The sequence below is a fragment of the Acinonyx jubatus genome, chromosome C1, assembly GCF_027475565.1.
Source record: "Acinonyx jubatus isolate Ajub_Pintada_27869175 chromosome C1, VMU_Ajub_asm_v1.0, whole genome shotgun sequence".
NCBI lineage: Eukaryota > Metazoa > Chordata > Mammalia > Carnivora > Felidae > Acinonyx > Acinonyx jubatus.
This window is the reverse complement of record NC_069381.1, coordinates 213,261,892-213,274,506: the sequence shown is the minus strand read 5'-3', so window position 1 is coordinate 213,274,506 and position 12,615 is coordinate 213,261,892. Positions and strand designations below refer to the sequence as shown.

The 12,615-nt window shown below is 54.3% G+C and overlaps 1 protein-coding gene across 18 annotated transcripts in view; it reads right to left on the bottom strand.

Annotated features, from left to right (window-relative positions):
• The window catches only part of AGAP1 (ArfGAP with GTPase domain, ankyrin repeat and PH domain 1), a 541,118-nt gene that overhangs the window by 383,726 nt on the left and 144,777 nt on the right, over positions 1-12,615 (bottom strand). For 2 of the 18 annotated variants that reach the window (XM_053215992.1, XM_027047044.2), the window contains exon 1: positions 6,857-8,336. The exons of 8 other annotated variants lie outside the window; for them this stretch is intronic. In XM_053215992.1, coding sequence (XP_053071967.1) covers positions 6,857-7,868 — 1,012 coding nt within the window. In that variant the 5' untranslated portion in view covers positions 7,869-8,336. Of the gene's footprint in view, positions 1-6,856; positions 8,356-12,615 lie in introns of those variants that run through there. 8 more of the 18 variants (XR_008295656.1, XM_053216000.1, XM_053215998.1 and 5 more) reach the window with 8 other exon arrangements.

Here is a 12,615-nt window from a genome sequence, read left to right as displayed (position 1 = left end):
CATTAAAAAAAAGTTGTTTTTTTTTTTTTTTTTTTTTTAAAGGAGGAGGCAGAAGAGGAAGGGCTCTAAGTATCTGGGAGCTATCGATGAGCTACCTGTGTGGCACCAAAGGAGACAGAACCAGCCCTGCTCAGGTCTCCCACACCTGCCCGGTGCTAAGGTAACAGCATGTAAGTTGCAGGAAAGCAATCAAAGGTGTGCATCCCTAAGTCAGGATCCTGTTTCCGGTGCTTCACAGACCACCCGGTGTCTGCTTGTTCTAAAGCCCTTGCTACGTGAACAGAAAAGCACAAAGCGGATGAACGGCCCCGGCTCCCCATCCCCATCAACGGAAGAAGTGGCCGTCGGAGGGACTCTGACCTGGGCTAAGAACTGGAGAGGGTAGGGGCTGCACCAGAAAGGCCGGAGGCATTGTTCACGGCCTCCGCTCTCAAGGGTCCGTCCGCAGGACCAGCGAAAGGAGCCCGTGCGATGACAGGCACAGGGGAACACAAGACTCCCTCTGACATCCACTCGAATGAGCTCGCGTTCCACTGGCACCCACAGACAATCCACTGAACAAAGGGGGCGGGGCGGCCCCGTGTCCTCACCAGCACAAGTGGCATGCTACCTCCTGCCAAGTCCTGGACCTGCTATCGCACCAGAAATACATTCCGCCCTTGGTAAGGTCCCCAACAGAGGACTATGGAGGAAAGTGACCCTCGTTTTCCCTCTCCCTCCTGCCAACTAAAAATGCACCTCTTAAGATTATCTGCATTTGTTAGATACAGAGAGGCCAAATGAGCCCTTTGCAAGCCTCCCGCTGGTGTGTGCCACCCACCCCACCCCCCCACCCCCCCACCCCCCCCGGCACTGAATGAGGGAGAAAAGTCCACTTCCCAACCCAGGAGAGCAGATCTCTCCCCAAGCTCTGAGTCTTTAGGCCCAGGAGTGATGTTAGAACTGAAAACCAACCCTGGAAACAGAAATAACGGGACTGTATAAGAAAAGAGGATAACGAGAGATTAGGAGAAAACCAGCCAGACGTGGGCTGTTAACATATTCTGAATTACAGAGGCGTCTACATTAATTCTTAATTAACAAGAGACTAGACAACTAACAGGAATGCCTCTGTCAACTGAAAAACATCACAAGAAACAGAATTTTAAAGGCCGTCGCCTACAAACAAGTAAACATCAACACCCTAGCAGACTCTAATCTGGGCGGAACAAAACCTAGAGCAAAACCATGGCGGGCAGATGGTTCTTCTCTCAAAATGATGCAAAGACAATAATCTCCCTTCTTTTTTGCTAATCTGCTGACCTTAATACCAGTTCTGTTCACCACCTGGGGATATAACGGCAGCTGTACATGCTTTATCTCAGTCACTGTCCTTAATAAAAGCTTTACTTTCCTTCATTATCTTACTCACTTTGACATCATTTTTTTTTAATTTTTTAATCTTTATTTTTGAGAGTGAGACAGAGCGTGGGCGAGGGGAGGAACAGAGAGAGAGGGAGACACACGATCCGAAGCAGGCTCCGGGCTCTGAGCCGTCATCACAGAGCCTGACGCGGGGCTCAAACCCACAGACCATGAGATCATGACCTGGGCTGAAGTTGGACGCTCAACCGACTGAGCTACCCAGGCGCCCCTACTGTGACATCAGTTTGATGAACTATTGTTCCAAATCATCGCAGAGGAAAAAAGAAAAAGAAACAGCCTGAAAGAGATTTCCTATGAAAAACAAACACCTTATGCTAAAAAAGCAAAACAACTCACTGTGGAAACCATAACATCCGCTTTTATGCCTGATGTTGGCGAAGAGGAATGATTTCTTACAGGTTAACTCCAGAAATCCCAGCCAACTTGCTGACGGAGAAACTCCTCATTTCCAGTTGCTCAACTCCTAGTGATCCGACAAGACCCAAATCCTTTTACCCCTCGGTGAGGTCTTCACTAATAACTCCTTCTCTTGCTCACGGACCCTTGCTCCCTTTTTTCTTTCCGCCAGCCCTTTCATTAATTCCTGCCACAAACGCTTAGTAAGAGTCCAAGTGGAACCATAGTACCCTTAACTCTGCCGTACAGACAGGAAGAACACAGGCTTCGTTTCCTGCCCAGGAGGGGCTCAGGGTCAGAATTGGCAGGTATGCGGACGAGGTTATTATCATACGCTGGGATTAGTAGTGCTCTAACGGAGGAATGCGGTGCAGAGAAATGCAGTCGAGCCTTCCCCTAAGTATCCTGTGAAGCTTCATAGGAACCTCTCCCTCCCCCAGCAGGCTGTCGGGCCTCTGAAGACAGGAGCTCTAGCCCTCTGCTCCCGCTCAGAACATGCCACGGAAACGCAACAAATATTTGTTGATGCAACAGGAAAACAAGCAACTAACAAAAGGGTTAAGCACTACCACTGCCTCATAGCTGAGTCCTCGGTCTGTGAACTGTATGACCAGCCAGACTGCTGCAATGGGCTGACGTGACACCGGAAGATGTCCTTGGCAGGTGGACTTCTGAACGTGCCTTGGCCGGCACGATCTTCCCGGCTGGCGCCAACAGGTGACTATGCCGATACGACGGGCTCCACGTGGAGAAAATTAACGCGTCAAGACACAGTCCGAGCCTCCGGTGCCTGCTTAGGGCGTCCCTGGCTGACCTTCAGGGGCTGCTCTGTTCTCCAGGAAAGCAATCCGACCTCACGACAAAAACAACGAAGGTTTTCCTAAATTACTCTCTAGAGTCATTTATGAAAAGCATGCGATCTCCCAAATACGGAGCACCTAATTCGTTTTAAATGCTTCGCATGAGACACTGAATTATGTTGTTTCTTTAAAACCATGCACGCCCTTCCCAATAACAGAGCAAGTTAACAAATAAAAAGGTACCAAGTTTTTTCAGCAATTTTATTTCACTTAATTGCTGCCTCCTCTCTTTCTCCACGAAGGTGCTGTGCTTCAATTTTTTTTAATTTTATTTATTTATTTATTTATTTTTAACCATAAGACAGTCCATCAAGCTGCGCGAGCTGAAAGGTACAAATCGGGGGAGGCAGAAATTAAAGAACGAAGCCACTCCTAAAAATGTGCTGTCACATCAGCTGCAAATTACTAATTTAAAAAGCTAACTAACCTCAGTCGGGGCTATCAATGAATCACTTTATTGTGGTAATCAATCCTCCTGGACAGCATCAGAACACCCTACAGACACCTGCCGCCCTGGCAAACAGGAGGGGTGCAGAGAGCACGCAATGGGAGGTGACGCCGTGCAGGGTAATTCATCATTTATTATTTGATCTTTTTTTGCATTAAATTATACTTGTGTCAACAGACTCTGCCCCGGTACATGTGCATCAGGTAATAGGAAACTGCCCTTGATCTGACGCAGAGCCCCTCTGAAACGTTCTAGGGATCCAGATGATAATGAACCTGACAGAGAAGCCTGCCAGGGGTCTCTGGGAGGCGGATGTGTAACGAGGAAGAGGAAAAGCCTAAATAGGTGAGCATGACGGGGATGAAGAAGTACAAGAAAGTCACCCTACAAAGGTGGGTGCTCCCATCCTTTCACCCTAAAGCCTGAAGAATACAGGGGAGAGAGAGGCGCCTGGGTGGCTCAGGAGGTTGAGCGTCCAACTCTTGATTTCGGCTCACGTCATGATACCAGGTTGTGTTCAGCAGGGAGCCCGCTCAAGAATGTCTCTCCCCCTCCCTCCCTCTCTCTTCCCCTTGTCTGCTCCTCTCCTCTGCTCTTTCTCTAATGTAAAAATTTTTTAAAACATACAGAAAAACCACATGCACGTGATGTGTGAACCTGTGTTTTAAAATAAGATTAACCCTCTTCCTTCCCTACTACTGGCATATAGGTACCTCGTCTAAGATGAAGCTTGTAATTCCAAGAAGTCACGTAAACTATTTAATGTAACAGTTACTTTGTCTCTTAAAGTTTTTTTCCCCGTGGCCAATTCACAAGGGCTGAAAAAGAGTCCAACAAAAGGAGAACCTGTCCCCGGTGACAAATGTCCTCTAATTCCCCTTAGACTTGAAAGAACTTCGAATTTTTTTTTCATGTTTGTTTATTTATCTTGAGAGAGGGGGGACGGGGGAGAGAGAGAATCCCAAGCAGGCTCCGTGCTGTCAGCGCAAAGCCCGACGCAGGGTTGGGGCCCACGAACCGTGAGATTATGACCTGAGCCGAGATTGAGAGTCAGAAGCTCAACTCACCGGGCCACCCCAAGAACTTCAAAGTGTAATACCGTGTGGCCAAGACTTAAAGAAAGCTAGAGGCGCTGTTCGTTCCGTATGCTGCATTTCGGTTCCACGACGGTTTAGCCGCAGTGCTGAAATCAGAAAGGGGCTGCAACGTTTCGCGGACTCTCAGTGGCAAAACTATTTCTCATTCCGGATGGGAGTGCCGCAGACTTGGCTACGTTCTGTAACACACAGCACCTCACCTTCCTAAAAGCAAAATTCTCTAGGTCTTGTAAACCCACCTGTCCAAACCTGGTTTAGGCAAGACTTTGTACTTTGTGGACTTCTGCTCTATGGACGTTTACGGGGAAAGTGAGCCCGGGTTCTGCAGTGTCTGAACGTTACCTTACAGTATTTTACCTTGAATTCAGAGCTTCACTTAAATAGCACCTGAATCTGAACACTGTGTATCCGAGGAAGCAAATCTACAAAAAGTAGGAAAGTGTAATAACATGAAAAGGCCTGAAAGCTGTGGGGACTGCATCTTAACCTGCGACAGACACTGACTTTACAATAAATAACCCGAAGAGTAGGGACACTTCAGGCCTTTTAGCCAAAGGCAAGTGAGGGACGTGGCCTTTTTTTGTGTGATTACCTAGAACTTCAGAATAAAGTGAGATCCTGGAATTCAAACTGTGTGTGCCATAACCCAGCTCAGAGACATTCAGTTTTTCTACTCAACCCACAATGCTAGCTAATGTTATGTCTCAGACCAAAGCAATTCCACCGAGAGGGGTTGGCCACAAGAAACAAACAAAGCGAGTGTTACCTTGATTATTACTATTATAATCTTACGCCACCCTAGAGGGAAAAATTCCAACACGCCTTACGCCTCTACTTTCCAAATCTGTTATCAATCCACCTGACCGGCGCCCAAATACCCAAACCCCAATACTTCTAACTTGTATCGCTAGGGACCACGAAGAAACGCATTCTTTCTAAACCGTGCGTGTGCCCTCCCTCCCCTCCACGGGTGCTTGTCCGGAACCCAGGCAGCTAATCACTATTTTCGCCAAACCCAGAGCAAAGACGCAGGCCTGCTATCGTAGGCCTGTGGTCCTGTGGATTTGAACTTCCACCCAAGGAACGCAAACGACGGCAGGAGCAACTTTACACAAACCGACTTCAACAAAGTAACGCCCATCATTTCTGAGTATCTCAAGAGCATCCAGGGAGGGGTGGGTAATGGCTGGAGTCGAACACAGCCCCTTCTCCAATATCCCAAGGCACGTTCCGCCACAAGGTACGGGCAGCAAGTTAAACTAGAGAAAGCCTGCAACAAGTGACTTTGTATTACGGCCTCACCTTTTTAAAAAAAAAAAAAAAAAAAAATCAGACTTAAACTCTACTGCAGGCTCAAGTGCTTAATTCCAAATATTCCCTAACACGTTCCGAGAATCATTAGAAGCACATTAGAACGTGACAAGGTTTAGCTCCAGTTTACCTTCAAACTAGTTCAGCGAGGGCAGTGATTTCTCTGTGCTGGTGGTTTTGAGACAGACCCTGGGCAGCCAGCTGCCTCATGAGGTCCACCGGGGAGGACTCCGCACTCCCGGGGCGGTGAGTTACCAGCTGAAAACCTCTAATTAAAAGCACACACCGCAGGGTCTCAACTACCCCTCATCTCCACCAACAGCAGGGTTAGGTGATCAGCACACGGATTTCTCGGCGGCGAAATGCATGGGGACCATACCTTTAAGTCTCCCCTCCACCCCCAACATCAGCAGGGGGTTAACAACCCAGCCCCTCCACCCATCCCCAGCCTCCTCCCTTCAGGGTGATTGACCCCGCGCACGTGGAGAGAAGGGGATCTGTGTGTTGCGACTTCTGGACGATTCTGACTCCCAAATGCTATCAAGCTTACCTAATTTTTCCAAGAGAGTATTGTCACATCTGCCTTCAAAACCTTCCCTGCGAGGCCCCTGTTGGAGGGCCTAAGGCGAAAGGGAACTGAAATTTCAGAACAGGCTGCCGGGCTGTGATTATCCTACCCGCATAGAATACATTACTAGCAAATGGAATCCTGTCCCAGACTCGCTCTCCCGCTAAAACACCAGAGGCTGTGGGGAGAGGCCTGTATCCCTGACCGCCTGGGTGAACAATCTTCACCGGTATCGCAATAGGTGAGCGCCGTCCAATCAGTGGGGGCCACACCACCCGCACTCAGACTGTAGCGCCTACAGGGAGACTAGGCTTGAGGGTGGAGGAAAAAATTAACCAAGAGGAATGCGGCTGCCGGAGGCCGGGCGCACACCTGTGCGGCTGCTTCCAGGCCAAGTCCCAGGCAGCCCACAGGTACCACAGCCAGGGAGCCCACGGAGCTCATGGCCCCGCTTAAAGAAGGCGGTGCCAACGCCTGCCCTAGAAACACACCGCCTGGCGAGGTGATCTCTCCCCAGGAGGACACAGACCCTGAAAGGCACCACCAGACACGGCCGGAGGCAGGGGAAGCCAAGACCTTCCCGACCGCAGCAGCGTTACCGGGGAAAACCCCGCAGCGCGCGAGCTCCCACCCGGCGTGGCCACCCGCCAGCCGGCGGCCAGAGACGGCGGCTCCCTTAGCCGCTCCCGAGTCCCAGCGTCCTCCGAGCAGGCCGCTGCGGAACCAGGCCAGTTCCCACCACTGCCCTCACCTCCCCGGCCGCGCTGCCCACCTCTGCGCGGGGACCCGTCGATGCTCTCGGCGCTGGACGAGTGCGCGTCGGCTGGGGCCCTGCGCAGGCTGAAGTAGCCGCGGGACCGCGAGGCGCCGCTCCGGGGAGAGGGACCGCCGGGCGCGCCGCCATCCCTGCGCGCGAAGATGCCGCTGAAGAAGCGCAGCAGCCGGTGCTCCGAGGCGCCGCCAGGGCCCGCGGCCGCCGCCCGCGCGCGCTCCAGCCGCTGCAGGTCGCTGTTGTCCAGCGTGCGGTTCTTGCTCTTGCTGCGCTCCCAGCGCTCCAGGTCCGAGAGCGCGTCGTTCTTGCTGAGCACCTCGCCCACGTCCAGGGTGTTGCGCTTCTCCGAGGCCGGCGGCGCGGGGGCCTCCGCGGGCTCCGGGGCGGCCCCGGGGTCGGCCGCGGCCTCGCCGCGCGGCGCCCAAGCCAGGCTCCCGGAGCTGCTGTGGCGCCTCCCGCGGCCCAGCGCCCGACTCCGCGGCGCCTCGGGCCCGCTCCAGTGCCTGAAGCTGAGGCTCCGCCGCAGGGGCGCGGCTCGGACCCCCTCCACGTCGGGGCTGCCGGGCGCGGGCGAGCCGGGCCCCTCCTCCACGGCCGGGGGGCTGCCGGCCAGGTCCGCGGACTCGGGGCCGCGTGCGCAAGGCCGGAGCCGCCCGAGCTCCAGCTGCCCGGTGCTGCGGGTGCGGAAGGTGCGGAAGTCCCAGGCGCGCGGCCGGCGTTCCTCGGGGTCCTCAGCGCCCGCCGCCGCCGCCGCCGCCGCCGCCTCCTCCTCGGCCTCCTCCACCAGCCGCCCGGGCGCGTCCGGGGAGCGCGCGGGCCGGGGCCTCCGAGCGGGGCGCGGGTCGGGGCCGCCGGGGCCCGGCGCAGCCAGCTGGTCCTTCCTGACCATGGTCACGGAGATGCGGTAGACGGTCTTCCGGGGGGGCGTCCCGCGCGGCATCGTGTCCGCGGGCGGAGACGCGGGCTCGCCGCTGCCGTCCAGCAGGTACATGTCGCCCGGGGCCGTGGCCGCCGCGCCGCCCGCCGGGGCCCCGCCGCATCCAGCGCGCCGCGGGCCGGGACGCGCGGTCGGGCGGTCGCGGGGCGAGGCGGGGAGAGCGGGCGCGCCCGGGGTGGGCCCACGCTCCCCCCCCCCCCCCCGCTCGCCTCGAGGGCTGCGCTCAGGCTGCGGGGACGGCACCCCTGGCGCCCGCCGGCCCGTGCGCCGCGCGGCCCGAGTGCGGGGGTCCGGGCCCGGGGCGCCCAGCCATGGGCCGGCGGGGCCGGTGGGCGGAGCGGCGGGCGGGCGGTCAGGCGCGAGGACGGTCTCGCCGGCAGGTGCGGCCGCGGCGCGCGGGGCCCGGGGCGGGCGGCGGCGCCCGCGGCTTCATTGTCTACGGCGCGGGGCCCGCTCGCATCTCCAGGCCTTTTCTGCACAGTTCGCGGCTCCGCAGCCTCCGCCACTCCCCGAAATGGGCCGCGCGGGCAGCTGCGCCTGCCGCGGCCGAGGGGCGGGCGGGCGGCGGTTTAAAATGGAAATGCGCGCCGGGGCGGGGCGGGCGGGGGCCGACGTGCAGCGACCGCGGGCCGCGCGCCCAGCCCGGCGGCCGAGTCCCGGGAGCGCGGCGGCGGCGGGAGCGCGGCCCCGCGGGCAAGGCAGAAGCACCGGGCTGGATCGCCGCCGCGCGGACCGGAGCCTCCGGGGGGCAGGCCTGGCACCGGGCCTGAACCCTCACCCTACACTAACCCTACACTCCAGGGCGTGGCCCGCAAAAAGAAAACATGGGCCGGGTCTCACCAGTTTATTTGAAGCATCTGTCCTCCCCGTAGAGCTCTGTGGAGGATGCAACTCCAACGACGACTTATTTAAAAAGCGAGAGATCTCAGGTGCTTGTTACCCCTCCCAAGTGTACTTGCATACTTGTACTTGGAAGGAGCAAGTGCATGGCCTGGAAGGAGGGAGCAAGGGAGGGACCTTCTTGCTTCCTGTGATGGTGCAGTTCAGGCCACTGCCCTCCAAGTGAAGGACCATGCAGTTTCACTCCTGAAATACTGTTTTAGGAGTAAGTTCCCCAATGTGTGGGAAATGCCCCTGCCGGTTTAAGAGGCAGGAGAACACAGTGTTGCAAATGTGCGTGTCCAAGCCTGTCCGCCACCTCACCCTCTCCTATTTCACCTGTAAGGTGGGGAGGAAGAACATCGGAACTAAACTCTCTGCGGTCTTGTGAGGACTGAATCAGCGAAGGTGCTGTGTGCCAGGCAGTGCGTGGGAGTGCTTAACGCTGCCTGCTGGGTTTCTCTTCCATCAGATTCCCCTGCCTGCTCCCTCCTGGCTACATAGATCCTGGTCCTTGATATGACCTGATGCAGAACAATATTCTTATGCAGATCAACCTATTAGTTCTTCCTGAGGTCTCGAATGTAGGGCTTTCCATTGGCTTCTTCCAAGTGTCAGAAGGAAAATGTCACGAAGGGTCCGCTAATCAAACTGGATGCTTACACAGGCTTCTCGAGGCCTGGAAATGCAAAAGACACAGGAGACGCTCTTTCTGAGGGAGAGAGCTCCTTGGCAGGCCACCACCATTCTGGGATTCTGTGGCTGCTGGTCCTGGCCTCCCCTCCTTGCCTATCACCAAACACCGTGCCCAGAGCACTGAAAAGGACACAAAGATGCACGACGAGGCCTCTTAGGAAAGAAGTTATAGCTGAGGAAATCTGGATTTTACTCAGAGTGAAATTAAATATGCGGATTTAGTGGCACAGATCAGAGAGACTGCTGGTTGACTGTATTTCCTTTTAAGAAGATACTTTAGAACAGAGGATTTTTAGAGTGGGGAAAATATATGATACCACATAAGCGTAGGCATGTGTCGTTACACATTTGTCCAAACACAAAGAATACAAGGCCCCAAGAGTGAATCCCAAGGTAAACTATAGGCTCTGAGTGAAAATAAGGTGCCAACATCAGTTCATCGATTATACCAAACGTACCACTCTGGAGGGAATGTGGATAGTGCGGGGAGGCTATGCATGGGTCGGGGCAGGGGGTACACGGGAACTCTCTGCACCTTCTGTTCAAAACTGCTGTTAACCAAAAACTGCTCTGAAAGATAAAATCCATTAAAACAAAAGTTTAAAACAATTCTGACCACCCCCGGTAGCTGTACCTGGACACGAGTGCCACAATCACAGAATCGTCGCAAGCTCTGTCCACCTACTCTTGGCGCTCAAGGGTTCAAGGGCAGTGCCTCTAACATTCCTCGAGTGCAAAGTTAGGGAACCCCAGAACAGATCTGGCTTACCTTCAGAGTTTCAATGAAAAGCCCTCTCTGATAAGACCCAGGAACCAGCAACTTCCAGAGCGGCACACAGACCCTGACCAGCTCTCAGAATGAGGTTTCTAGAGTCCATCAGCTTAGGTGGATGCAGAGGGGGCTCAGAGAGGGTGGGTGCTTTCCCCGAGGCTACACAGCTAGCTCACTGCTGAGCGCGGAACCCGGGGTCTTTTTGGGGGGTCGCACTACCTGTGCCCATCCCCCTTGCCACTGTGGCATTTTTTTTGGTCCTTGCGAGCATCGCCGTTTGCTTTGTTAACAGCAGAGAGAGAGAAATGTGTAAGGCTGAGCTTGATGCTAATCAGATGTAAATAATACCAACATCTAGCAAGCTTCCATGTACTCATTCACTTTTGTGTTTGCTCATTTATTCATCAAATGCATGTTGGACACTGACCGCAACGCTACACAGTGAGAAGGCAGGGCCTCTGTCCTCAAAGAACTCACAAAGTTGTCGGAAAAAATGGTGTTTTCAAGGCCACGTGGTTTCACACAAAGCCAGTGTGGGGGAGGCACAAGGATGGGAGACAGAGCAGAGCCCTGCCGGTCTGTCTCCGGGGTGAGCGCTAATAACACTGGGTGGGGTCTACCCTCTCAAGGCTGTAGCTGTGTGGACAGAAAGGTCAGGCCGGCTTTAAGTGGCTTCTCAAACCTCACCTGCAGAGAGGCAGGGGCCTCTGCGTGCGCAGGGGGAGGGGGACTCATGGGGAATCAGAACCCAGGGCTCCTAACTTCCCCTGGGACCTATTCTCACTTTTTAAGACCAAGGCAACTTTCAAGTTTGGAGATAGGTTTTCCTATGAAATTAGCCCATTGTCAAGACACAGATCCTGCTTGTCATCCGAGGTATTCGTAGAGCCAAACGTAAAAAGTAAAACCCCGTTCCTAGAGCACTCCACTAGGGAACTGCTGGGGTCTTGCACGATGCCGGCAGGGTTATCCTGAATCCAGCCCAGGGTTTGCACGTTGCTGTGGGAGGACTCAGTCCGCAGAGTAGAAGGTTCCATTTGATCCACCTTACATGACCAGGAATCTCTGGGATGGTGCTAAATGAGGGGACCTCTTTCAGCCACGGCCCGGGACGCCCACTGACTCACACTGCTTTCGCCTCACAGGAAAGCATTTATTTTCCACACCAAGCACAATGATCCCGCACCAGGCCTGACTGTCTAGGCTGAAACAGCCCGGGAGAATCACCTCTCCCTACTGCCCTGGATACATGGGCTCGCCCGATGCAAAGAATCAGAGGCTCAGACAGATTTTGCCACTCCAAAATCTAAATCCCCTTTTAATGCAGCCAGACCTGTCTTTTAAAAATAGAAACGGTCATGCTATGTATGTTCAGGTGGCACTATGCTTTCTTTTTCTGTTGCTTTTTAAACTGACCCATCTAGACAATCATTTCTTAAATTTTTCTGTGCCTTAGAACAGATCACCATTTTGGCTTATTTAAAAAAAAAAAAAAAGTCTGTAGGTGTTATCAATACACAATCAAAACCAAATCGAAGGCAGGCAAATCCTCAACGCTGCAGGGGCTCCTTATAGGGAAGAAGTGCAGAGGGACCTAGGAATGGGGAGCGGCCCTACGTACACCCCGATTCCATCGTCGTTCCCCCCCCCCCCCCCAGCAGCCGGCTCTGCACTCCTATTCCGGGTTTATGGGATCTTTTGGCCACCTTCCCACGACTTCCCCCCGCCTGGGCCATTTCTAGCTATCTATAAATTAAACATCCTCCATGAGAGTATTATTTCGCAAGAGTTACTAGAGCTGATAAGCCTTAGTTAAAGGGAATCTCTGGTAGTCAGCAGAGCCGTCTGCTCCTGGAGCTGACTTTCCAAGTCACAGAACTTGCCAGCTAGTACTCACATTTACAGCATCACAGCAGAACCACGTGTGTGGGCCACAGCAACCAGCCAACCACTGACCTTGCCCGGCTCTGCACTCCCACCCCAGCAGCAACAAAGCCCCTCCCCCAGTTCACGGGGCACTCTCCAGACCGGTTTCTGGCAGCAGGTTGACTGAAAGATACAGAAGAAGCAAAAGGAAAGGCATTTGTGCTCAACCCACAATTTCCCAATTCACCTTCTGGCATGAGACTCAAGTCAGATCACCCCGGGGGGAAGGAAGGCTTTCTTTCCGCTCTCAGATCTACTGTGTTGCTCGGCTTCTGCGACGGACGACCCTGCGGTCAACCCTGCCTGGACTGGACTCATTAGGGGCCCCACTTTTCTCCTTTTATAAGCTGGGGGTTAAAACAAACACAAAAGAGGTAAGAACCTGACAAATCACGGAGGGGCCTGTGGGCTCGGTCCCTGAGGCCAGGACATTCTGGTCTAGCGAGAAGAGGTCTCAGCACTTACGTCCTACCTACATTTGTCCTCGGGGGCCAACAATAATGCAGCCACGGCCACCCCAACCTTGGA